The sequence below is a fragment of the Sitodiplosis mosellana genome, unplaced genomic scaffold (genome assembly GCF_009176505.1).
Source record: "Sitodiplosis mosellana isolate CC-2019 unplaced genomic scaffold, AAFC_SMos_1.0 Smas_scaffold_12, whole genome shotgun sequence".
NCBI classification, from domain to species: domain Eukaryota; kingdom Metazoa; phylum Arthropoda; class Insecta; order Diptera; family Cecidomyiidae; genus Sitodiplosis; species Sitodiplosis mosellana.
The window spans coordinates 1-25,034 of NW_022595254.1; the positions used below are offsets into that span (position 1 = coordinate 1).

The following is a 25,034-nucleotide window of genomic DNA, read 5'->3' on the forward strand; positions in this document are numbered from 1 at the left end:
ATGATATAACCCAAATCTCTTGCCGAATCAACATATTCTATTTCTTGGTCGTTGATTTTTATTTTCGGCAATTTGTCATAATTGATGTATCTGAGATTAAATTTCGATGAAACGATGAGTGCATTAGATTTTTTTGGATTTATATCAAGATTTATATAATGATTTTATAGGTCTCAATATCAAGTCATTATAGAAGATGGAAAAAAACAAAATTCAGAAAACGTTCGGCAATTTGTTTGGAAGTGTATCGTTCGGCTGTTTTGTTGTTGTTGAATAATACTATTGAAGAACGTAATGCAACTCATTCTAATTTCAATTCCATGAATCATATTTGCTTCACGATTATTCATATTCAAGCATTTCTCTTTCGGCTCTCTAAATGAATTCATTAGGATGATTTTATTCCGCATTTTGATTTTTGAGATGACAATGATTTTCGGGGTGGCTGAAAAATTTTGGCAAACCTCCGAGGATTTCACGCCACGAAAGTATATTCAATTTGATGTTTTGCAACATTTTAAAGTGGTGCTTCGGATGAAATTTAAATATTAATATAAAAATGAATTATATTCGAGTTCATAAAACGGATATATTAATAGAATTTGGTTTCTCAAAATGTGTGGCGTTTTCACCTCTTACGGCAAATGAGTAAAAGTCACAAACGTTTGTTTTTCCTTGGATTATTTTAGTCAATAGCTTCGAATATATTTTTTGACAGATTTACTAGAATATTTACTCGAAAATGTAAATAGCTTTGTAGTAGATTTGAATCAAAACACTAGTCTGAACAACTTTTAATGGCGTACCTGCGTTTGAATTGAAATATTTTCCTCAAAATGCCACTGAAACAAGTAACCAAAATTGCAAAGCCAGTCAATGCTTCTTTGTTACTTTTACGTCTTGATTAAAGAGTTCTAAAACAGAGCTACAATGGATGACTGAATGACATAGATATTCTGAATTGTATAAAATTCAATAAAAAACGTATCTATTCACTTTGAATGTTCAATATTAACTAAACTCAGTATGAATCAGTTTTCGAATTATCACATTTCCCCGAATCAGAATGCCGCATTTACGAAAAAAACGTTCATCGAAAATTCTTTCTTAATGACTGTATTTCTTGAAAATGAGTTTTCAGAGCTGACATAGGCACCTACGAGGTGCCAGCACTTACTACCTTGGGTGCGCACCTAGTACTATTCGAAAAATAAATTTTGAGTATTTTTGAGATTGATGTAATTTTTTTAAAATAAATCTATGATATTTAGATGATAAAAAAAAATCAAATTTCAAAACATCCAAAAATATTGTGAAAAAAGGTATTTTGAAATAGTAATAGGTATTTTGAAGTACTAGGTGCGCACCCAAGTAAGTGCCGGCACCCCGTAGGTGCCTATGTCAGCTCTGTGAGTTTTTAATGTGCATGAAATTGCAGCGCGATTGTTAGAATCTACTGGCTCTGAACACATTGACGACAAAACTCGAAAATCTATTAATTTAGAATTCACGCTACGAAAAGGACGTGCTGTTTCTGTTCTATGGATTGAAATGTATGGAAAATCGCATGGCAAATCGTGTGTAATTTCTTAAACCTCATTAAATCGCATTTCGAATGCCATTAGCTTTCGATAATTTCAACGTGAAACTCTCCCTACTGACTAATATCCGTTTCTGAACTCCTTGGATATGCTATGAAATATTTCCATTGGGGATGTTAAAATGTGCGTTTTTTCATGGAGATTTTCAAGAAAATAAATTTATCAATTTGAAAAGACATTAGAAACAACTCAGCCATAGTGGTTCGAAAACAACAATTATCATTCTCAAATGCATATAATCGATTTTTTCAATATTTTTTATATGGTGTGGGTTTAGTAGAGCCGGTTTACGATAACTAGCAGGTGTGAAAGAGACTCATCACATTCGATCCGAAAAGCAGTGGAAAATTCCACAACAAAAAATCGAGACATTCTTCGTGTTAGGGAAATTATTTTTCCGTACTTGAAATCATTTCTACAGCACAAGTTATAAATTTATTTCGATAAAGTGGAGTACATTTTACTCATGTTTTTCGACGATCACTCGAAAAAAATGGAACCACAATTCGTTGAGGGCCAAACTAAAGTTACCATCACGATGTTAAAATGACTACAAATATGGTCGATTATTTCGGGAATTATTTTCAAGTGCTAACATTCGATTATCACGTAGCTATGCAAATTACTAATGTATATACAATTTGTCAATTCATCAACAAGTATTGCTCAAAATGGCTGGACTAATTTAAAATATCGCTTGAAAAATTCTTTGGAATAGTTGACGATGCCATTCGAAGTGGTTAGAAAGCTAATTATTCATTGTGATTTAGATCAAGCTAACGAAGCTAACGAACGTTGGGCGAAACTACGACGTTTAAGTTTGAGTAAACTCAAGTAGTAAGCTATGCTTTCGTCAAAGGTAAATTGCCGAATTTAAAACATTTATGTTCGTGATTAGTTATGATCGCAATGATAAGTTAATGAAATGTTAAAAGAGCTAAAAGAGGTTTTTGTAAATAGGTGAAAGTTGAAGTAAGACTATGGAAACATGAGTGATTTATTAGCAGATATCGAATGTGAGTGATAAAAATAATCATTTCCTTTAGCTTAATTTATATTCAACAAGTCGTTTCAATTTGTTTCTTGTTACTTGCATCTTAAATTCAGGCGACAATTCATTTTTGTTCAAGCATTTATTACAAAACAAATCCGCTGTAAAAGATGCAAAACAAGGAAACTCTATCTGAAAAATAATTGAAAAATCGACGCAAAATCTTATTTGAGAATGTATTTAAAAAAATGAACAATTCTACAAAATCGATTTGTAGCTATAAATGTGCCGTTTAGGCTTGTGTTAATTCTTTGATTCAATTCTCGTGATTTTTTCCAATAAATATTTTTTCGCAATTAAAGCTAAATTAAACTCTAATCCAACCCCTAAATTAATTTCTTTTGAACATGTTGTCATTTCAATCACTTCTCTTACTTATTTTTGGGCACAAAAAAAAAATCCTTGAACATTTTCGAAATCTGAAACGGAAAATCGTCCCAAAATTGTGAAATGTTTGATTTTTTCTTCTTTTCAAAATAACATGAGTTCCGTGCAGTGTTCACATGAGCACTCTCCATCCTCGTCCGATTGGTAGTCAATTTGCAATACCGATCGATGTTTCAATTGAATGTCCTGCGGTACATTGAATTCGGTGGTTGTGTTGCAGCCAATGATTGCGATTTTCAATGGGACATCACTCCGTTTTTTCGTCAATGCCACCAAATCTTCGAATGTATTCTGGTTGATGTTCATGTTGCGAATGCCATTCAATCCCAGGTATGTAAGATTTTCGGCGGTTTCAATCAGGATCATCAAGCCAATGATGTCGATGAATATTTGGTCGCTGAAATCAATATCAATGCGAAGTTGTTCCAATAAAGGCAGCTTATTGCCAATCGCTATCAAATCAAAGTTATTCAATTCGCCGATCGAGATCAAAACCAATTTTTCCAATGTGTTGAGCTTTAAAATGTGGCAAAAATCTTGACGATCAATTGCGAATGACTCGAAACACAAAAACTCCAATTTGATTTCCTTGGTTGACAGTGTTTTTGCAAGTAAGCCAGCGTAACGGTTGTAGTTTCCATCGCCAGTATGCAACGATAGTTGCTTCAATGATGTCAGTTCGGCCAGCTGAAGCAAACCATTACAACTCTGTTCTCTTGGACATTTGGACAGTAAACCGGGTTCGATGAACAATACCTCTAGCTGCGGTGCATTTTGAACGACTTTCGCAATGACTTTGTCATCGGGCAATGCTACAATGTACAAACGTTTGATCTGTGGATTGAGCCGGAGCAGTTGCCACAAATGATTCCATTTCCATTCGCTTTCGCATTCAAACCGGAGCGAGTTTAGTTCGGGGAATAAGCATTTTGGAATGTCGTAGAAATTTTTTGCATTGACAACAAATTGCTCGAGTTCGGTGCATGCAGCAAACAGTTGGGTCGGATCGCCATTGAAATCGCAACTATCCAAACACAAGTATTTCAATCGAGCAAACACCGGCTCGAATTCATTGCTATCAATCTGCATCGCTGTCAATGATAATCGTTCCAATTTGGTGCAGTATTTGAAGATGCTGATGTCACCGGGTCCGAGTGTGGTTTGGGTGAAGCTTATCGATGAAACGTATTGACCGAATTTGCGCATCACACGACGAAACAACCAACGGTCCAACGTAAGGAAATACAACTCGTCGAAATTGTCCGCAAATACTTCCGCCGAGAGCTCTCTGAAATGCTTCGACATATCAGCCATCGAACATAGAGTCTTGAGGTCCAAGTGCTCGAACACTTTCAACAAACATGCATCGCTCAGCTGCGGCAGCACTTCTTCGTTTGGTTGTGAATCATTTTTGTCGGGCGACACCGGCTGTGAACGAACGTCCAAATTGGCTTTGTTCTGCGAAGACAATCGTGGCTTCTTTGGTAGCTGTTCAATCAATGGCCCAATCGATGCTCTGCTCTTCAATCGCAAGCTAAAGCGTCGTCCATCATCGGCCATTCTGGGTCAAGGTGTTGGAGTATCTTTTAGCAGAAAAAAATATTTTAAGAAGAAAAAACCGTGAACTACCGTCATGTCGCTGACACAATCAAAAATTCTAATTTATTGAACACGGAATCGTTCAGTAGCAGTTGAAAAATGTAATTAAACTCACCAATTACAACAATTTTCGTCAATTCTCACGGTAAATAAAGTCCTTTTGGCAAATATTTGAAATTGATATCGCAAAAATGTCATACAATTTTCGTGTCTTTCTGTATTTACATACTCGCTTTGCGGTACTTCTTCACAAAATATGATGCGTAATAAAAAAAAATGTCGTCGACACTCACTCGAGACGGTTTGTTTGTTCAACCACACTCACAAAATACAATGTGTTGCTGTGTCGCTTTTTTGTGTGTCATTTTTTGTGCCGCTTCAGCACATCAAACACATACAGTAGGCAAATTTGAATTTGACAGATGCGACAGATTTGTATGCTGTATTTACGACAGCCACCAACAGGGGCTCCGTTGTTCATTGAAACATTCAAAGAATAATGAAATTTGTTGTGCAAAAACTTGAAGTGAATGATAAAAATGTAAAATATTACATTTGAGGCGCATAATTCAGATTTCGAAAAGAATTTGAACAATGCGAAATACACTTGTTGATCATCATCACCTCAGTTGTTCATTTGTACTGAACTTGTTACGCTGTAGTAGTAGTAACAGGACACGCAGTCACATCGCTTAAGTGTAGAAGTAGCATACTGATTGATATACGGTTCTATGGTGTAATGGTTAGCACTCTGGACTCTGAATCCAGCGATCTGAGTTCAAATCTCGGTAGAACCTGAAATTTTTTTTTTTTTACTTTTTTTTAATTCAACAATCTTTATTTGTCGTTTTGTTGAATAAATCACAGTGGAGACGGAGTTTTTTTATATTTTAAAATTTATTTTATACATATTGTGTATAAACATCAGGTTGGGCCATTTCCGTGGGCGGTATGATAGTGTTCATTTCAAATTCTCATTTTCGTTTTCATTGAATCTTTCTTTGGATAGAAATTTGAACGACGAATATTTGATACAAAGTGTGGAGTATTTCCATGAAATTTGCATATTTTGATGAATTTAATTTGCATATTCACGCATGTTTACTTTCAAATTGTTGTTTATTGCCTTTTATCTTTTGTGAATGGAGAGCATATTAAATTGACAAAACAGCGGTAAAAATGGATTTTATTTTTGGATTTCTCGAATGGCCAAATTGTCGATCGTCTCTCAAGCGGTTCTATGGTGTAATGGTTAGCACTCTGGACTTTGAATCCAGCGATCTGAGTTCAAATCTCGGTAGAACCTTGATCATTTTTTCCCACGCAGAATTGCCCTTTTTCATTGATTTGGCTTTTTTTAGTTTTCGATGAAAAGGGCTTTGGCCAAGTACAGTGGAGAACGGAATGTTTATTTTTAGTCCAATTGCAATATTGATCGCAATTTTGGTATTTTTTCAAAGAAACATTTCTGAGGGTAAGGAAAAGTGATTCAATCAACTTGATTTGATTCAAATATTATCAAATTATTGTGGATTGATTCATTTTTTGTCAATTTTTGGCTTCAAAAATCATCATAATGGATAGGAGAAGGAAAATGTTGCGTTTCGATAGATGACTTTAAAAGAGCAAGGTTTTTTATACCTATGAAACGAATCATTCCATCCAACCATGTAACTTTTTACAGCAATAGCAATCGTGGAGTCTCCTTTCGGATTTGGTCGCTTAAAATTTACATTTTATGGCATGAAAAAATGAAAATTAAACCAGTTTTTCTGCATGAACCGTTCGAGAGACCAAATGGTCGATCATCTTTCAAGCGGTTCTATGGTGTAATGGTTAGCACTCTGGACTTTGAATCCAGCGATCTGAGTTCAAATCTCGGTAGAACCTCGAAACATTTTTTCGACCATCGGAAAACTGTATTTTTTCCATCTCTTGTACGAAATTCCCTCATGTTACAATTGTTTATTACAGTGGAGACGGACTTGTTATTTTCACTTCAATTGAAGGGCCATTCATATTGTTCGGATGGTTTTGATTATTTTTAGATTTTGCGTTCAATAATGAGTGTGACGATTATTTTTATCGACCCATTTTATACTTCAAACTGTTTGTCATTTGGAAAAGAACGCATTAGGAAATGCGACTACAATATATTGTTGACTCAAATCCATTCAATTGGAAAAACATCCAACCAAACACACGTCATCATGGCCAACGTCATTCGGACTATTTACTTACTATTTTTATGCAACTTTGCAAATGGTGGGACACATGTGCCGATTAATCAAGTTGAAGAAATAAATGAAAGTGGGACTAACGGATCTCTCGAATGGCCAAATTGTACACCGACTCTCAAGCGGTTCTATGGTGTAATGGTTAGCACTCTGGACTTTGAATCCAGCGATCTGAGTTCAAATCTCGGTAGAACCTCAAATTATTTTTTTCCATTCGATTTTTCAATTTACACATGTTGATTTATTATCAGTGCACACATTCAATGTCATTGCAAATGCAATCAAACACAATTGGCCAACGTGAATTGTTCGAAATGGAGACGGTCGCCATTATTTCATTTTATGTTGCGTCGACTGAATGGAATGGATTTGAAGTATTCTGAGATAAAACAAAGGGGAAATGCCGTTGCAATTAAATTTTTCAAATAAAAGTAAATCCCGATTCAAACCTCAGGTCGAAGAATTCAATTTTTTCAGGAGTTTTTAACATTTCCCACATAAAAATGAACATTTTTCTCACATAAAATTATCTGTTCATACTGAAAAGCACATAGCTGTCGCATCCAACACGCATCACACGTTCCACGTGTCATCGATGCTTACTTTCTAATTTTATGCAATCGCTCATCATTTAACATATTGGGAATCGTATGAGAAGCGATAAAATTAAAAAGTTGAAAACCGAAAAAAATTTAACTCGTTTTTTTCGGCAACTCTCATGTGGCCAATTAATGCATCGTCTTTCAAGCGGTTCTATGGTGTAATGGTTAGCACTCTGGACTTTGAATCCAGCGATCTGAGTTCAAATCTCGGTAGAACCTTGATAATTTTTTTCTCTTTTGTTTTTTCCCATTCAATTGGAATGCCCATTGTCCATTTCGATTTTATTACTCATTGCAATCGATGAACGATAAACCAAATTTAAAAAAAAAATGAAATATTGGTCATAAATCGAATAACGTCGTGCATATGACATACGTGTGCCGAGTCAATGACGTAAGATTTTTGTGTTTACATTTAAAAGTGCAATTTCTTCGAATTCAGTTCCACGTCATAATTGGTTTTTTCCGTTTGAAACACCAAATATGACACAGGTTCAACTTTTTTGCACCGATAAACGTCTTAAATTAAAAAGGATAAGAAATCGAATATTTCCTTGTTGCTGGCTGAAGAACACTTTGGCACGATGAGTCCCGTCAATCTTTATATAGAAGCACTCGTGTTAAAAATAGTTCCACGAGACACACAAGTGGTTGTTCTTCGTATTCAAAGTGGTTTATGTTGATTGTGAAGGAAGTAGCAAAAGATAAACTCAATTTCTTCCTCTTCATCACCCATCATCTTAAATGAAGGTCAAGAGCTTTTAATGCATTTATGAAAATAGAAAATATTCTCTCACTCTCTCCGTCTCCATGTGAATGCATTGTGATCAAAAATGATGCGCATGTCTTTTATTTACCCGTGTGAAAAAGAAATGACTGACTGACTATAACTTCAGTTGACTTTAGTTGATTGAATTTATATTTTTGTTCTAAGAAAATCACTTGGTCCCAAATGAAGCAACTTAGATTGACTTGTAACTTCAAATGATTTCAGTTAACTATGATAGACTTACACTACACTTTGTACTGAAATGTCAATCAAAGTAAGTCATTTTTGTCCCAAATTAGTTAACTGACTGCTCAGTTACTATTTTTTCACACGGGTAGCCATCGAATTAGAAGCCACATCGAATGCATATCGTAGGGATACACATTCCACGTGATTGTGCAACCGGGATGAGTGTATTGGTTCATATGGGATTGGCATCCGTAAACATTACCAATACAACGGCTTTTCCTTTTTTCGGGGTGAAGGTCATCGTATTCGTACAACTCGGGTGTAAAATGATTGTGCCGACGATGATTGCATCCCGTGCATCGCAATTTTGTTTGTCAACGCTTCGATTCCATGCCGGTTGTGTTATTTTGTCGAATCGTTTCCGTGAAATTGAAATTACTTAAGCGAAGTTATTAGTTTTTAGCTATAAATATGAATTAAAATTGACTAAATTCGTGTGATTCGAGTGAATTTCCGCGGTTAGTGCACGCATCATTCGATTAAGAATGAAACACATGGTAAGTGGAAAAATCTGTTAAAAAACATAACACACAAAGTTGATTATGTAATTTCCGTTCGTGTTTTCAACTGCAATTGACGATTCAATCACGAAAATTGAGCTAATCACAATCTTATAATGAAATGATATTGATTACTCAAACCATTTTGTTTCGAATGCAATCAACACAAAATGTTATCAAAGAGTCGTCGTTTTTTTTCTTCGTCGAGAGCTAAAAATGCGAATACAAGGCATTTTTATTAATTTCCACTGCTGATAAAGAAAAAGATGTCTTTGACGAAGTAAGAAAGCAAAACGAACTATAATCTTTTGAAAATGACTGTAAACCGGCCGGCAATCAATTTGGTAATAAATTACCTAAGCTGTGTACAGTTCAAAAGCATCGGTACAATGTGAAAATTATTTTTGATTACACGGAACCAAATTTAGAACACGATTGTTTTTTGTTATGGCATTCCAGTTCTATTATCGCACAAATGCTAGCCTAATTGTCTGATGCACTGACTGTGAGACTTGATCATTGTCATGTTGCACGTTTTTATTATGTTTGTTTTTTTTTTCTGTTTTTAGTCAAAATTCGAAAATTCCATTCTTCCAACTAAGATGTTGTGATACAGTTTCAAGTGTAAAGTGACGCAAGATTCATTGCCTTCGACCGGGAGAAATTCAATCAAGCATAAGCAAACTTTATCAACACACGAACCGTGCGCATGCAATTGTTGAGTTCAAGATACCAGTGAAGCTCTACAATGATTCAAGGCTAGGCTACACTGAATGCACTCACAGCCAGCGATAACGAAAATCGATTTCAATGACCGCGGAAAAGGAGTATGTAACTTTGCAAAAAATACTAAATTTAGTTCAAGTGACTAATCTGAATCAATCGCTGACTGACAACGTGATGCAAAAAAAATGCTTTTGGCTTGGCTCCATGGGGCTTTCGTTGTTTTAACAATATTGAAAACGTTAAGTGGCAATGCAGATCAATGGACTGATCGGCAAATTTTTTGCATTCAAAGGGTTACCTTGGTAAAAACAAGCTCGTTTTTACTATATATCGAAGCTGCTATTCATCGGTTGATAACAGTTAATCTAGGGGTTAGACACCAATTTCTAGCATAGCTAGTTTGTTCAAATCGGTTCAAATATGCGTTTAGTTTCTTCTAGTTTTTCTAGTATACAAGCAGAAACTCAAATATTCTGCTAGTATTTCTAGTATCTACCATTGCTTCTTCCATAAGTATAGTATTGCCAATGCATTTCTTATGGAAGGATTAACGGTGCTGTTTGTAAACAAAACATTTGAATTCCATAAGCAAAGCATTGGCAGTATATTTTAAATGGAAGAATTTGTCCAAATAAAAATCACTGGCAATGCTATTCTTATGGAAGAGAGATCACTCAATTTTTTTTCACAAATATTCTTCTAGTAACTTCTAGTATGCTCAATTTTTGCTAGTTTTCTTCTAGTGTTATTTCGTGTCTACCCCCTAGCAGTTGATATGGGGATCAATGAATTCATTGAAAAGAAAGAAAAATTCATCTTCTTCAAAAACTTGCACAGAAAGAGCACGATAGAAGAGAAGAAAAAAATTATTTCCCAATTCTAAAGAAAACCATAATGAGTCTTTCATTACAAACAATGGTAACAATGAAATATTTACAAAAATAACAACAACATATCATCGATCATATGTCATGTTGATGTGAATGAGCCGTATTAAAGTGCACGCGTTCATTTGTTATGATAGCAACAAGTCAAGAAAAAAACAGTCCAAAAGCACCATGTGTTTAGCATACTTATCGTAGAACTAACACTCATATCGAACGAAATACACGCGCAATACTTCTGCACTTTGTACCGTTTGGTCAAGCGAGAGCACAAATACGGCAATAAATGGAAACACACATCAACTACATCGAATTGGCCAATTTATTGTTTTTTTTTCCTACTTTTTCCTATATATAATAAATCGATTAGAGTTGTTGTTGTCATCTTATCACAAGAACATTGTTTGTTTCGTGCCGATAATGCATGTGAAGCCCATGCGATGATCTTCGTGATTTACAATTCTACGAACTCTGTTGTGATCGAGCACACGTCAAATGCTTCATTTCGATTTTTTGGGTATATCTTATGCGTTATCAAAAGCAAAGTGCCCAAACGATTAATAACGAACGTGGTGAACGTGTAACATGTGTGTAATAATGGAAAACAAAAGTTCGTGGTCAATCTCGTTGTGTGTGTGTGTGCGTGTGTTTTTGTGCGCGCATGTAATTTGACTATTATGACTATTTGCATTTGTCTTTAGTCGTCTTTATTTGAAATCCGCACGTCATTAATGTACACAAACCAAGCAAGTTGACCGGCATGTACTACACATATCATTTTTGGTGTGCACTTTTGTTTTTTGTTGATAATTCCATTGTGTACAGTTTATTTTCTGTTTCAATCCAATGTTCATCGCGTCAATTTCGTGAATCACGACACTTTAATCTGTTGTTGTCGCTGACTATGTTGGTTGGATAGACTTCGTTCGGCCACCTGTTGTTGACTGGGTTTTCTTGAATCCACACCATAACATTTCCGCACCGAATCATCCTTTTCGATTTAAGCAAAGTTCGAAATCCGTACAGGGTGTGTGTGTGTGTGTTTTTTCTTCTCGCATTATCGTTCAACACACAACAAGCGAAAGTAATCGCAACGACTACAACAAACAAGGAAGAGATAGTAACTGCCCGTCGACGGTTTTGAGTGTGTTAGTGCAATTGTATTCTTTAGACAAACCGTTTAATCAGTTTCATATTTTTTTTTTTCGTTCGTATAATCCGTTTCAATATTTTCTTGACGAAGCAATAAATTTCATATCAGCAAATGATTTCAAAGCAGTCGATCGTTAGACAGTGTCCACTTCAGACATCTTGAAACAGTTCAGTTTTTTTTGGATTTTCTTTCCGTTTGAAAAAGTACAGTGAATTTTTATGAAATTGATTATTTGAATTTTGAGTTTTCTTTTCAAATTTTTCGATGAATTTTTTGGTTTTTTCCTCAAGTGTTAATAATTGTTGAAATATTTCGAAGTGATCAATCTAATCGTTGATTTTTAAAATTCTTCCATTCAATTTGCCATTTGTTTTGTTTTTTGTCAGTTTTTTAAAATTCAATTGTCCAATTTCCCTTCGCTTCGCCGCCAAATAAATTTATTGGCCCAATTTGAAATGTTTGTCCCATCGAATGAATAAAATTCAGTTCTTAGTTTGAACAGTTTCATTGCCATAATAGAAGAAACACCTCGACGCGCCTGCTTTAATTAATCCGTTAATTTGCTTGCCGTTTTGACTCACTGTATTCAATATAAATAAATTAAAATGTATTTTGATTCGCCTGCATTATTCATTCCGCACTGGAATATATATCATTTTGAATATCGATACAGTCCACATTACATGTGCGCAGTTCACAACAGAACCATTCTCTCTATCCTTTCCAATTTTCATAGTGCGAATTTAATTTGTCAAAAGAAGTTTTTTTACTTGCATTTTTGGTGCACATTCAGTTTTCAATAATAAAATGTATATTTTCAAGGCAATATTTTGAGTGCAAAGTTAATTAGGGCAAGTTGAAATGATTCAGTGGCCAAATAATTTAAAATAGACTTCAAAATGTATTGAGTGTAAACAATTGCAGCTGTTTTATGCAAAGAATCGCGTTTTACTTAGAACTTAATTAGTCGCCAAAAATTTGAAATTCGGTTGAAAAAAAAAATGCTTGAAATTCGATTTAAGTTGCATGTTCCAGTGTTCTAATCTGATTTCTCCCTTTTCTCTTCTCCTCCATTTAGGTAGTAACCAAAATCTCAAGTAAAAATGCCAGAGCACCCATTTGTATTGGAAACCGGGCCAATTTCAGCCGAAACCAAGAAGATCGCTGAAACGGAATTGAACGAAACACCCGAACGTGTTGAGGAGAGTATTGCCGAATTTCGTCGCCTTTTGCATGAAAATTCCGATTTGTATTTCCGTGATGATGATGATTTTCTGAAAATATTTCTACGTCCATGCCACTACTATCCAGAGAGTGCTATCAAATTGGTGAGTTTATTTGGAGCAAAACAAAAATACACTCAAAACGTGTTGCTCTTCGTTTTGAACAAGCACTAGAAAACAATTCACATAGAGTTTGAATAGAGCAATAAAAAAAGAGAGAGCAAGAAGAAATTGAAGATACAAATGTCACCTAAAGATTTATAGTTCACATTTTTCTTTGTCCACTTAAACGGCGAAGTGATAACACACAGCAATTTTGTACTTCGCTCGTTATCGCATCTTGAAAAGTGACGAGAGAAACAAAAAGTACGACGATTGAAATGTTTTGTTGATAAAAATAGGGAAAAGTGAAAACGAAACAAACATTTTTCTATCAATTGAAGCGATTGTGTGATTATCAAGTGAAAAATAAATTATAAAATTATAATTTCGAGGCTAAAGTGCGCCCCTATGTATATTCTAGGAATGTTCTGAGATTTTCTTAGGTCAAAATCTATCGTAGAAGAATTCACTCGTACACTGGCGCTCATATCAGTTGCGATGAAAGAAGATGAAATGAAATGAAAAAATCGTAAAATGTTCATTAATTTTAAAAAGACATCCATTGATAAAACGATAGTCAATATCTGAACAGAGCGATTATTTTTCAATATATTCGTTTGCGTTGTTCCAAACAATTCGTCGACATGAAGCGAAAACAAGTGAAATTAATTGCGGATATAAATTGTCGTCACTAAAATACGTATATATATATATATATATATATATATATATATATATATATATATATCACCGTATGGTCATGGTCATTCATTTTACGGAACAGTTTAGCGATGAGGTCGTGCAATATGACGTTTCTTAATTTTTCTATTGTCCCATATTTTTTCGTCACATAAATTTTACGATGACTAGTACCTTTGACCTCAGCGGCGAAAAACAAGTTTTTCTTTCTTCAAATTTTTGACTGATTCATCAACACGTTTCACTTTTGATTTCAATTAACACTGCTAATTATCTAATTGTGAACAATTTTAACGAAAATGACCGGTAAGAACGGTGGTACAACAATGTACCTTAATGCTTCCAAGAATTGAAAGATTTTTTCGCTTTTTAATTCATTATTTTCTATGTTAACATTTCATTCAATTTGTTAAATAATAATAACCATTGAATAATTGTCTATCGTTTTACTAATAGTCTTTTGTTTTTATTCCCCCCTCTTCTGCAGATGCGTCGTATTTCTGAATTCAAGCGTGATTATGTGGACGTATTGAAGAATTTGATGCCCGAAAATGAGAAAGATGCATTTGAAAACAACGACGTTGTGAATGTGTTGACCAATTTAGATCAGGATGGTCGTCGTGTGTTGGTTGTTCATTGTGGCAAAATCTGGGACCCAAAGAAAGTTTCATCCGAACAATTGTTCCGTCTATTTTATTTGATCCACATCGCTGCTCTGGTGGAGGAGAACACTCAAGTGCGCGGTGTTGTTGTGATAATGGATTTCGACGGATTGGGCATGTCACAAGTCAGAGCCTTAACGCCAGCTTGGTCGAAACGTTTGCTGACATTCATCCAAGATGCTATGCCATTGCGTTTGAAACAAGTACATATAGTGAATCAACCATTCATCTTCAACATGGTGTGGACGCTCTTCAAGCCATTCGTCAAGGAAAAACTATCAAAACGTATGCACTTCCATGGCAAGGATCGCAAGTCGCTGCTGAAACACATTAATGCCGCAAATCTACCAGCCAACTATGGTGGTGACTTGCCATTGATCGATTATGGAGCCAAAGATTGGTATCCATGTGTCAACGATCATATTGATTTTATTGCCAAGTGGAATGCATACGGATTCGCCAGCTCGAATTAAACCATCGTTTGTCGAATTTTACTCAATTCCAATGCTGCAGCTCTGACTTTTCAGGCAACAACAATTGAGTGTCCTTTTCAATTTAACGTTCAGTTTCAGTGCTAAAACCTTTTCTCATTTTGCATCTATTTATCTCCAAAAGGCGAAAAAAGATGAAACACACACACATTACACATACAAAATAAGTCTGGAGTAAGAAATGATGGAAGTCTTACCGAATAATTAATTTAAGGGAGCATTTATTAAGATTTCATGTTTTTATTGGGAATGTGTCAAATTCATATATCAATTGAATGAAATAAAATGAAATTCTATTTTTTCTAGAAAAAAAAAAAAAAAAACGTGTCTCTTGCCCTTTTTATTCTGCAGGTTATTTCCTTATTTCGAAGATCTAGATGAAAAAGTATTCAATAAAAAAAAATTCTCATTCGCTTGGTGGAACCCTTACCATCTTAGTTCGTACTTTTGACTGGTAAGGTTCTATTTCCTTGGCGACCAATTTTGGGGTAGCGGACATAAGTTCCCAAACGGACCGGTCCATGGTTTCCAAAAATTTTGAAAATCGGCCAAGATCGGCCGCCGATCCAAGCAATTTTATATATAAAAAGATGAAGTTTACATTTTTCAAAAAATATAAAATTTGTTAAAATCCGTTCATTGGCTCAAAAGTTATAGCAAAAATTCCGAATGCCCTCTTGAATCGGCGACCAAAATCGGCCGCCTAGGAAATAGTACCTTAAGAGAAATCTTTTGAGCGCAAACAAAATAATCTCAACTGAGTAGAAAGAACATCGCTTTACTATGAGAATGAATTTGCTATCGCTAAACACGCGAGAATGAAAAAATTACATTATTTATTAATTTCTTCATACTTCATTTTTTCGTTTATCTGAAATCAGGCGCTTAAAATGCAAGAAAATGATCTAATCTCTGTATCGAAATGAAAATGTGACATCAAAAAGGTCCACCATCAAAAATTCCAACTCAGAATTGAATTTAACCGAAAAGAAATCGCCGCAATCTACTGACTTAATTCAAAATACGATTCCAATAAAGCCAAGTTTCGCGCTCCTATCGCCAGTGGCGCTGCCAACGGTGTGAATAGTACGCATTTCAATTGAAAAGGTCACCTCCACTGCTGACAACTGTGGAAAAAACTTTCGGTGCGACTGTTCTTTTACACATCGTAGCCAACAGCTTTGAGTATTCGCACGTACGTTTTTGTCCAGTTCACATCGTTGCTCAGGCCATTCGCCGTTGAATAAACGAAAAAATTAATTTCAAACGCTATTTTTCCAGTTTATTGTAAGTTAAATCCATTCCGATATCTTTTTTCTATTTTAAATCGTCACTCGCTTCAAATGTCATCTCTTAGTTTTTTTTCGTTTGATAACATTTTATTTTGTGTAATTTCTACTGAGCCTGTGCTTTTCTAGTGATTTTTGTCCACAAAGCGAAAAAAGAGTATTTGCAGTGTTTTAGTTTCATTCCCGCCCATGAAAGCATACAATCATATTTTCTGTTTGAAATTTGGAAATCAATTCACTTTTTATTTAATTTTTGTAAAGAAAAATAATTTTTTTTCCTTCACTGAGTGATTGCATAACTTAACATAGTATTGCTAAGCTTCTCACACCTATTCAATGCCGGTGTGTTACCATCGTTCGTTTGACCAACGTTTTTTTTATTTCGATTGTTTTGTGTAAATTCACACTGAAAATCGTATTTTGTTTGCTAAAAATGTATTCGAGACATTTAGAATCGTTGACAATTAAGAAAACATATTACATTGTATGCTCAAATATTTCATCAATATTATGCAATACGTCAATATACCCCTATGATAGGTATAATTTAGAGAAAAAAAATGTATAACAGCTTCCAGAACATTCGATGCGAATGTTCGTAAATTAAATTCAATTTAAAACTTCCTGAATTCGCAATCGCGATCAATGCAGCCACAGAACATTTTGTGTATGCAAAGTGTGAAAACTGTTGTAGTGCCGAATAACCTTGTCGAAGGTCAATTTGACAGAGCAGCACAAAATCGTGAGCTAAGCACAGCGTTTTCAGCCCAGCCTTCAGATATTCAATCTATGACGTTAGCATTAGAAACGTCACATCGATAACGTTGACTGCGAATGCGTGTTGATATTCACGTGATTTATACATTTTCCTTTAAATCCGTTGAAAACAAATTTTCAGAAACGGTTACAATTTACTACGCATATTAAGCGTCACAACTTATCAACGCTCATTGAATTGTACAAATATATTGTCGTTTTTATCATTTGCGTGTGTTGGCAATTCTATTTTCTTATCAGAATAATTCTATCGTCGCACATACTTCACTATTTCAATCGCAAGCTTGAATCACTCTTTCAATGTCAAAGTACCGTCGTTCGGTGTGCACTGTAAGCGTGTGTCTCTCTCTGTCTCTCTGTGTGTGATCTAACCGATTATGAACCTATAAATTGGCTTACTAACATGAAACTCATTTTAATCCTCATTCAAACAGGTTGAACTAAACAAGTGATTGTGAAACATTCAATCTCTCTGTCTGTCACTAATTTCTAATCAATAATTTTATGATGGGTTCCTCCACGTAATTAAATTTTATACATAATTTTTGTTTTTAACCGTTTGTATTAGTCCTAGATTCGTGTCATTATTTAATCCGTTTGTTAAAATCATTTGTGAATCATTTGATTGTGCCGGTGTTTTCTGTTTGATTTAAATGGAACATTTTTTTAATCGAATTTATTTTGATTTTCTTTCCATACATAATTTGATTTAGATCGAAAATGCCAATTAAAAGCATCTTAGCTCGTCAAATCTTTGACTCACGTGGCAACCCAACCGTTGAGGTTGACTTGACCACTGAGTTGGGATTGTTCCGTGCTGCTGTGCCATCAGGTGCATCGACCGGTGTTCACGAAGCTTTGGAATTGCGTGACAATGAAAAGAACAACTACCATGGCAAAGGTGTTGCCAAAGCTGTTGCTAACATCAACACTGCATTAGCCCCAGAATTGATCAAATCCGGTTTGGAAGTCACCCAACAAACCGAAATCGATGAATTCCTCATCAAATTGGACGGCACTGAAAACAAGTCGAAATACGGTGCTAACGCTCTTTTGGGCGTTTCATTGGCCGTTGCCAAGGTACATAGTTTGGACATTTAAAAATTACACAAGAGTGAAATGAGTTCAGTAAATAAAAATACATATTATAATAACTAGGCTGGCGCCGCCAAGAAGGGAGTCCCATTGTACAAGCACTTGGCTGATTTGGCCGGAAACAAAGACATCATCCTCCCAGTTCCAGCTTTCAACGTCATCAACGGTGGCAGCCATGCTGGTAATAAATTAGCAATGCAAGAATTCATGATCTTGCCAACTGGTGCAACCTCATTCACTGAAGCCATGAAAATTGGCTCAGAAGTCTACCATCACTTGAAGAAAGGTAAACGTCCTTCTACATTTTTCTTTTCGGAAAATAAATATTCTTATTCAAATTTCAATGAATTTTTTTATTGAGTCAAAACACTAATCTCTACCATTTTCTGTCCACGTCAAATTTAGTCATCCACGCCAAATTTGGTTTGGATGCGACCGCCGTCGGTGATGAAGGTGGCTTCGCACCAAACATTTTGGACAACAAAGATGGTTTGAAATTGATCCAAGACGCTATTGCGAAGGCTGGTTACACTGGCAAAGTCGAAATCGGTATGGATGTTGCCGCCTCTGAATTCTTCAAGGATGGTCTTTATGACTTGGACTTCAAGAATCCAAACAGCGACAAATCCGCTTGGTTGACTCCAGACAAGTTGACCAACTTGTACCAAGAATTCATCAGTGAATTCCCAATGGTTTCAATTGAAGATCCATTCGATCAAGATGATTGGGCTGCCTGGAGCAACATCACCGGTAACACAAAAATCCAAATTGTCGGTGACGATTTGACTGTAACCAACCCAAAACGTATTGCCACCGCTGTTGAGAAGAAGGCTTGCAACTGTTTGTTGTTGAAAGTCAATCAAATCGGTACCGTTACCGAATCCATTCGGGCTCATTTGTTGGCCAAACAAAATGGCTGGGGCACCATGGTATCACATCGTTCGGGTGAAACCGAAGACACTTTCATCGCTGACTTGGTTGTTGGTTTGAGCACTGGCCAAATTAAGACCGGCGCACCATGCCGTTCAGAACGTTTGGCTAAATACAACCAAATCCTTCGTATCGAAGAAGAATTGGGCGCTGCAGCCAAATACGCCGGAAAGAACTTCCGTAAACCACAATAAACACCCTAATAATCACTCAACACGTGCAAAAACAAAAAATCTATTATCTAACACACATCTGGTTTAACTGATTCAGTGTCTAGCTACACAAAATGTATCAAAATTCCAACACATAAATTAATTTATAAAAAATTCAACCAAAAAAAAACTGTATCAAGTAAAGTAATAAAAGAAAATAATTATGTGAAATGTTAGATAAGCATTTAATTTTGTTCAATAATAAGACGATAACAACTCCCTTATCAAATGAAAATGTCTCTCAATTCTGCAACCGGCTTGTGTTCAATCCTCTCTGTAGTGGGAAAACAAAAATTATGTCGATCCATTGAAAAATAGTATCTCATGAGATAGTAAGTCGTTCCAAATAAATGTGTTGTACTGTACATTGTACTGTAGAATTGATGTTTTCATCTCCCAAGTTTTCTTTTGAGTGTTTCAGCCGCACAATTTCATATTGCATCAGGATTTCAGCTTATCGGAACTTGGTGTCATTAGGAAGGTCATTTCGTTGACTCACTAAATGAGGTGATTTGCTTCGATGACGCACGCATTGTCAACGATGGAATATGCGTTTTTGATTTTTTTTTTCCTTTGCATCAACATAAATGTCTATTTTTAAAACAGGAAAATTTTCCGAAATAAAATCAAACACGAGCAACAATTCGCATATATAAAGTTCAGGTGATTTTTATTTTTATTTTTGAGAAAGTTCCAAATTGTTTGATGGATTTTCTTTCCATTTTTTTTTGTTAACATGTTAAAATGATAACTGAAATTATGTACAGACTTTGATGAAAATGGAAATAACAGCTAGGTGTGCCTAAAATATATGTAAAAATATGATCAATGGATGTGTGTTGATTGACTGACATTCACCAATTTCGTTCTACAAATCAAACTGGTAGATACATGTTCTAATCCAACACGCATGTGGATCAAAAGTCAAGTGCAATTGACTTGGTCAATGCTTTCTTGTGCAAAAATTGGCTATCCATTTCGATTGAAAAATTTACTGCCATTCATATTAATATAGACTTATATCGAAATAGTTTTGAATGACTTGAATGGGGTACATTTTCACACCACAATTCATAGAAATTGCTTTCGTACAGACACATAAAATTGCTCGTGTATTGGTAGTCGTGTTGAAATTCAGTTGTTGTTGATTTTTATTTCTTTCTATGGTTTTTTATTTGGAATTTCAAAAGGGCATACGTTTAATAAACATTTTTCAAGAGGTTTTGCATAGCTTTAGTCCTCACAATAGTACAGTTTGTGTTGAAAATTTAATAATTTTTTTTTTCCTCTCTTCTTTTTATATTTTCTCTTCTCAGTTAAAACGTTAAATTGTATCACATTGTTCACATAACAATTCGCAGGAAATACATTTCAATGGAGCGTATTATTTTTTCCTTCTCTTTTTCTACACAAAACTTAAAAGTGTGTGCGATATTTTTTCGTGGTTATTTCTGAGTTGAAGTTGCGATATAAATAAAAGCAACTTTCATAAAGCTGAGATGATATTTGAGTAAAATTTAAGAAAAAAAATTGCACAATACAAATGAGCAACATATTTTGCAGACAGAAAAATCTTATTTTTAATTGAATTTCTCTGGAATTTGCCTGGGTATTATTAACTGGGATGGCACTGAATATCATTACATAGTTTTGATAGACATTGTGCTCTTTAATTTTTTTAAACTTAGCGATAAAATGGCTACACAATAAATAATTTTACTTTATGTGATAACTTCTGATTGTTTCTCAAATTTTTGATCAAGCTATTACGTAAATGGTTAAAAACATTTTTTTTTAAATTAAAATTCATAGAGATATTACAAAATAAAAATTCACACAGATTCGTGGCACATTTTGCCCAGCAAATTGCACACAAAATGAAATCGTTAAAGATGAAATGACACCAGAAGACGGGGGTGTTTTGTGTGTATTAAAAAATAAACCAAGCAAATCGGTTAAAGTACTATGCATAGTAAATCAACGGGTTGATTATTTTTGGTGCTGCACATAGTCAATAATATCAATTTGCCGATCTTAGTTCTGGAACTCGATATCAGTTGGTTTGTTGTCACGATAACCTTCTGAATAACGTCCACGGCCAGCCATTTCCATAACAGCTTTGTCCTCAAGATGACCCTCCAAAATTGAATCTCGCGGCTCTCCATCCTCCTAAGATGCAAAAAAAAAAACGGAGAGAAATGCAAAGAATTAGCAACATAAAATGTTGCAGTAAATGAATGATGAAAAATAATGCAATCGTTGAAAGTTGAGAAAAACAAAAAAAGATCCAAAACCATCGATCGCTTACAGATTCTTTCTTCGGCTTTTTGCCCACTGCCCACACCTCGATGTTTCGAATTTCGAATTTTTTATTGGCAGATAATTGAGTATAGTTCTTGAAAGTCGTACACGACTCCGAACATTCACCCTGGCCAAATTCATTATCCAGCCAAAGACCCCAATAATTGAATTGACCGCCCATTCCCTATGAATATGATCAAAATTAATTTTATTCGATTTAAGATTTCGATTGATAACTATTACATCGACTAAATTTCAATAGAGAATATTCTTACCAATCCGTTTGGCATTGTTTGTTGATGTAAGTTAAGGTACTGATAATGATCGTTATATCCGCTCGTTGTAAAACATCGCATCTTCGGTCGAAGCGTAAACAAGAAAGCCGAATCATTGCCTATTTTTTGTTGGGAAATGAATACGAATATTGAATGAATAAATTATACAGAAAGAACGTTTCTTTTGAATAATTTTTCTTTTTTTTTTTCAAGTCCATACCACGAAAGAGCGGACCATAGCTCAATGATTCGGATGCAAAGCCACCAAAAACTGACCCATTGGTATCCTCAATAATGATTACACACGGGCCTTGATCGACGATTCGTCCCATAAGCGTGGAAAAGCTTTCGCCATGAATTTGTGACGAGAATAAAAACCGCCATTTGTGGCGATAGTCACCCGGCAGATTTGAGTTGATGAAAAGCATTTGCGAAATGTCGGTAAATGCTGGATAATCTGGCACGTATTGAAGTCCCTCACAATATGGCAATAGTTTATTGCATTCGGGAATAATGCATCTGCGTTTCGAATTGTGGGCGTCGTCATGTTGATTCTTCGATGACGGCCGATAATGGTACAGATGCAAGAAGACGTATTCCAACATTTTAACGAAAGTTGGTGTTTCTTGAAGCCATCGTGTCGCATCGACGCGTGTCACTTTCTGTGAACCTTGTTGCACAGCCTCCGATGCTAAACTCTCCGCCAGTTTTTGTATGCATTCTTTGACAATTCGAAAACCTTTGCCCTCCCATGATTTAAACTCAATGCCACCGTCAAGTCTAAGTGCACGCATATAGCTACTTACAACAGCTTCAACATACTGAAACAATCGAAACGGGTGGTTTAGTCATGGGGTATCAAAATATAGTCATTTTTAGACATCGGAATAATCATATTTTCAGACTGGTAATTAAATACAATCGAAAATGCATTTTTTTTTCCAATAAATGAACCAATTCATACCTCTTTGATCAACGGATATGCTATCTCTGCATTCTCTGAATCGGTTTGTCCGACGCTGGCTAATAACACACCAATCCGTTCGTCAACGGAACCACGCACCGAAAACACATACAATTCGGCAAATCGTTGAAACTCCACAATATTCGCTCGACTTGCTGGCTCTCCAAATAAGAAATTCGTTATGTACTGCGCTAAGCGTGGATCCATTTGCGATCCCCAAAATTTCTAAAGAAAAAACAAAAGAATTTTTTTTGGGATTTATTTTAGGAACTTTGAGTTGGTGGATTTTTGTAGTGACTCACCATTAAGTCATCTTCCTTTATGCGTTCCGAATTCTTGCTAACCAATTTAAATGAGCTCGCCACAAGTGGAACTTCATCTTTCGAGAGTAGAGCGCATCTCTCCGCTAGTTTTGTACTCGAATTTCCCATTGTCAATTGCTACGCTATTTTCTTCAATTTCGATACCAAGCTGCAAATCTGTAATTGAAAAATGAGGTTCTTCTTTAAAACAATGACAAAAATCAGGTAGTTGAGAGTAATGTTTTAATTTTATAACACTTTTGGAACGAAAGGGTAACTCTTTATCAGCGATTTTACTTGAAAGTTTAGATTTTTGGCTTTTTTTTGCACAGATTTACGTTGAAAACTTTCATTGAGAGCACTAGAAATTTAATTTCCAATTGAATGAAAGAAATAAAACAAAACCATTTCCAATCATTGAATGCACCAAAAACTGCACGCATCGAATTTATTTATCCATATTTTTTTGTAACAAGATTATATTATATAATAATTTTTTTAGTTTTCTTCCGAATATTTAACTCCGACTCCACCATCCGCAAATGTTTTCCCTAACCAAGCCATGGCTCTTCCAAATCCATTACCAATAGTTGATGGTAAATTTAGACCTGTACGAATCATGTGGCCAAATGTTTCAGTGACCGTTGTAACAACATCTGGTGTCGGAAGCGCTTTCGTCGCTGTGAACTATGAAATGATAAATAAATCAGGTTGGTGTATTCAAATTAAAACATTGTGCTAAAACTACCGAGCTAACGACGATAAGAATGATGCAAGCAAAAGCGATCGAGAACCTCATCTTTGCGATTTGAACTTTATCGACGGACTTTGAAAACAATGTGAACTAACTTTGTTTCGATAGCATCGGTTTTATACGGCGATCGTCTAACGGACGCATCTTTGCAAAACAATTGTATTTGAGGGAACAATTGTACTCGAGAAAAAAATTGATAGAATTAGTCTTAAATAATTATCGTTATATTATTTCCTGGGAAACAAGTAATTTCGACTTTGTTAAATTATTTTATCCGAACTGAATGCTTTAGTGCCACTCTGACGTTGGGTATTTTCCACTACATATAGCTTCCGAGCGAAGAATTCCTTCGAAATAATAATTGCCGCATTCCTATGCCGCACGTGGAATGTATGCAAAAATTCGTAATTAAGTGATTGATGACTCTAAATTATGATTAGACCGAAAAAAAAAATTGATTACACTACGTAGTGTAGCCGATTCGGTTGACAATCCCGTTAAAATGTGTAATCGATGGAATTACCGCCAAACTCAATAGGTTTAACGGGAGAAAGTGGAAAATGTCTACCAGTTGTCTACCAGGTTTTAACATTTTCAACGGGATTCATGTGAATTACACAAATTTGACGGTATTCCCAATGCTTGTACTAGGTAATGATTTTTATGTGATGTTGCTTAGTTCTTGTTTCGAAAGTGTATATAATATCTATAAGACATAATATTCAATTCGAAAAATCAATGAAATCCCAAAATCTGATGCTATCATTTGAAGAACTCTTTATTTCGTATTTGGAACAAATCAACTATAGTTGGTTGTGGAAACCAAACCGATATGTATCGCATCGAATGCGACAATCACTCTACTTTTCAGCATGATCCCTATTGAACTGAAGCCGCCGCTTTGGCAGCAGCCGATGCTGATGCATCTCCGCCGTCGGAATTAGCTTGTGCGCTAGCATCGGCAGCTGCTGTGGCTAATACGTTCGATCCAGCATTACCATGACCTGCAGCTGAATTATAATTTTATATTAACAAAAGATCATCCAATTATCTCTATTATTTATAGTTCATTAATTAATCTACCTTGAGCTCGGGCTTGAGCCTGAGCCTCAGCCTGAGCTTTGGATTGAGCCTTAGCCTTAGCCTGAGCTTGGGCTTGAGCCTTAGCCTTAGCCTGAGCTTGGGCTTGAGCCTTAGCCT

General features: G+C 35.4%; 5 protein-coding genes and 5 non-coding genes across 19 annotated transcripts in view; 7 read left to right on the forward strand and 3 right to left on the reverse strand.

Moving 5' to 3' along the window:
- Nucleotides 1-2,814: 2,814 nt before the first annotated feature.
- Nucleotides 2,815-5,120, reverse strand: LOC129567656 (uncharacterized). Its single transcript, XM_055444763.1, has 2 exons — nt 4,754-5,120; nt 2,815-4,622 (listed from the first exon to the last, which is right to left on the reverse strand). Exon 2 carries the CDS (start codon nt 4,597-4,599, stop codon nt 3,124-3,126), a length of 1,476 nt encoding a protein of 491 aa, XP_055300738.1. The 5' UTR covers nt 4,600-4,622; nt 4,754-5,120; the 3' UTR covers nt 2,815-3,123.
- Nucleotides 5,121-5,363: 243 nt separating this feature from the next.
- On the forward strand, nt 5,364-5,435 carry Trnaq-cug (transfer RNA glutamine (anticodon CUG)). Its single transcript has one exon. It is a non-coding gene; the product is annotated as a tRNA-Gln (tRNA).
- A 437-nt stretch (nt 5,436-5,872) lies between these two features.
- On the forward strand, nt 5,873-5,944 carry Trnaq-uug (transfer RNA glutamine (anticodon UUG)). The gene has a single exon. It is a non-coding gene; the product is annotated as a tRNA-Gln (tRNA).
- A 512-nt stretch (nt 5,945-6,456) lies between these two features.
- Trnaq-uug (transfer RNA glutamine (anticodon UUG)) lies at nt 6,457-6,528 on the forward strand. The gene has a single exon. It is a non-coding gene; the product is annotated as a tRNA-Gln (tRNA).
- Nucleotides 6,529-6,999: 471 nt separating this feature from the next.
- On the forward strand, nt 7,000-7,071 carry Trnaq-uug (transfer RNA glutamine (anticodon UUG)). The gene has a single exon. It is a non-coding gene; the product is annotated as a tRNA-Gln (tRNA).
- A 553-nt stretch (nt 7,072-7,624) lies between these two features.
- Nucleotides 7,625-7,696, forward strand: Trnaq-uug (transfer RNA glutamine (anticodon UUG)). Its single transcript has one exon. It is a non-coding gene; the product is annotated as a tRNA-Gln (tRNA).
- Nucleotides 7,697-11,830: 4,134 nt separating this feature from the next.
- Nucleotides 11,831-15,258, forward strand: LOC129567624 (clavesin-2). The gene is made up of 3 exons (XM_055444724.1): nt 11,831-11,961; nt 12,837-13,086; nt 14,270-15,258. Exons 2-3 carry the CDS (start codon nt 12,862-12,864, stop codon nt 14,915-14,917), a joined length of 873 nt encoding a protein of 290 aa, XP_055300699.1. The 5' UTR covers nt 11,831-11,961; nt 12,837-12,861; the 3' UTR covers nt 14,918-15,258.
- Nucleotides 15,259-16,064: 806 nt separating this feature from the next.
- LOC129567688 (enolase) lies at nt 16,065-19,414 on the forward strand. 2 transcript variants are annotated; one of them, XM_055444821.1, is made up of 5 exons: nt 16,124-16,222; nt 17,436-17,522; nt 17,715-18,081; nt 18,160-18,382; nt 18,502-19,414. In XM_055444821.1, the coding sequence occupies exons 2-5, from the start codon at nt 17,506-17,508 to the stop codon at nt 19,218-19,220; spliced, it is 1,326 nt and encodes a 441-aa protein (XP_055300796.1). In that variant the 5' UTR covers nt 16,124-16,222; nt 17,436-17,505; the 3' UTR covers nt 19,221-19,414. The 2 variants fall into 2 exon arrangements, with proteins under 2 accessions (XP_055300797.1, XP_055300796.1); XM_055444822.1 differs by lacking the exon at nt 17,436-17,522 and having other exon boundaries at nt 16,065-16,222.
- A 972-nt stretch (nt 19,415-20,386) lies between these two features.
- Nucleotides 20,387-25,034, reverse strand: part of LOC129567686 (MTOR-associated protein MEAK7) — an 11,206-nt gene continuing 6,558 nt past the window's right edge. For 6 of the 8 annotated variants that reach the window (XM_055444817.1, XM_055444820.1, XM_055444819.1 and 3 more), the window contains exons 3-8: nt 23,081-23,257; nt 22,779-23,003; nt 22,035-22,635; nt 21,815-21,933; nt 21,547-21,723; nt 20,387-21,407 (exon numbers count right to left, since the gene is read on the reverse strand). In XM_055444817.1, coding sequence (XP_055300792.1) covers nt 21,273-21,407; nt 21,547-21,723; nt 21,815-21,933; nt 22,035-22,635; nt 22,779-23,003; nt 23,081-23,209 — 1,386 coding nt within the window. In that variant the 5' untranslated portion in view covers nt 23,210-23,257 and the 3' untranslated portion in view covers nt 20,387-21,272. Of the gene's footprint in view, nt 21,724-21,814; nt 21,934-22,034; nt 22,636-22,778; nt 23,004-23,080; nt 23,258-25,034 lie in introns of all 8 variants that reach the window. The other 2 variants (XM_055444812.1, XM_055444813.1) reach the window with 1 other exon arrangement.
- Nucleotides 23,278-25,034, reverse strand: part of LOC129567689 (transcription elongation regulator 1-like) — a 7,489-nt gene continuing 5,732 nt past the window's right edge. For both annotated transcript variants that reach the window (XM_055444823.1, XM_055444824.1), the window contains exons 6-8: nt 24,918-25,026; nt 23,829-24,844; nt 23,278-23,767 (exon numbers count right to left, since the gene is read on the reverse strand). In XM_055444823.1, the coding sequence (XP_055300798.1) occupies nt 24,714-24,844; nt 24,918-25,026 (240 nt within the window). In that variant the 3' untranslated portion in view covers nt 23,278-23,767; nt 23,829-24,713. The remainder of the gene's footprint in view (nt 23,768-23,828; nt 24,845-24,917; nt 25,027-25,034) is intronic.

Coding starts and splice junctions, on each gene's coding strand:
- LOC129567656 (XM_055444763.1), bottom strand. CDS start 4,599: ATGGCCGATGATGGACGACGCTTTAGCTTGCGATTGAAGAGCAGAGCA.
- LOC129567624 (XM_055444724.1), top strand. CDS start 12,862: ATGCCAGAGCACCCATTTGTATTGGAAACCGGGCCAATTTCAGCCGAA. Junction 13,087..14,269: donor CAGAGAGTGCTATCAAATTG/GTGAGTTTATTT, acceptor CCTCTTCTGCAG/ATGCGTCGTATTTCTGAATT.
- LOC129567688 (XM_055444821.1), top strand. Junction 18,082..18,159: donor TTTCATTGGCCGTTGCCAAG/GTACATAGTTTG, acceptor TATAATAACTAG/GCTGGCGCCGCCAAGAAGGG. Junction 18,383..18,501: donor CTACCATCACTTGAAGAAAG/GTAAACGTCCTT, acceptor CGTCAAATTTAG/TCATCCACGCCAAATTTGGT.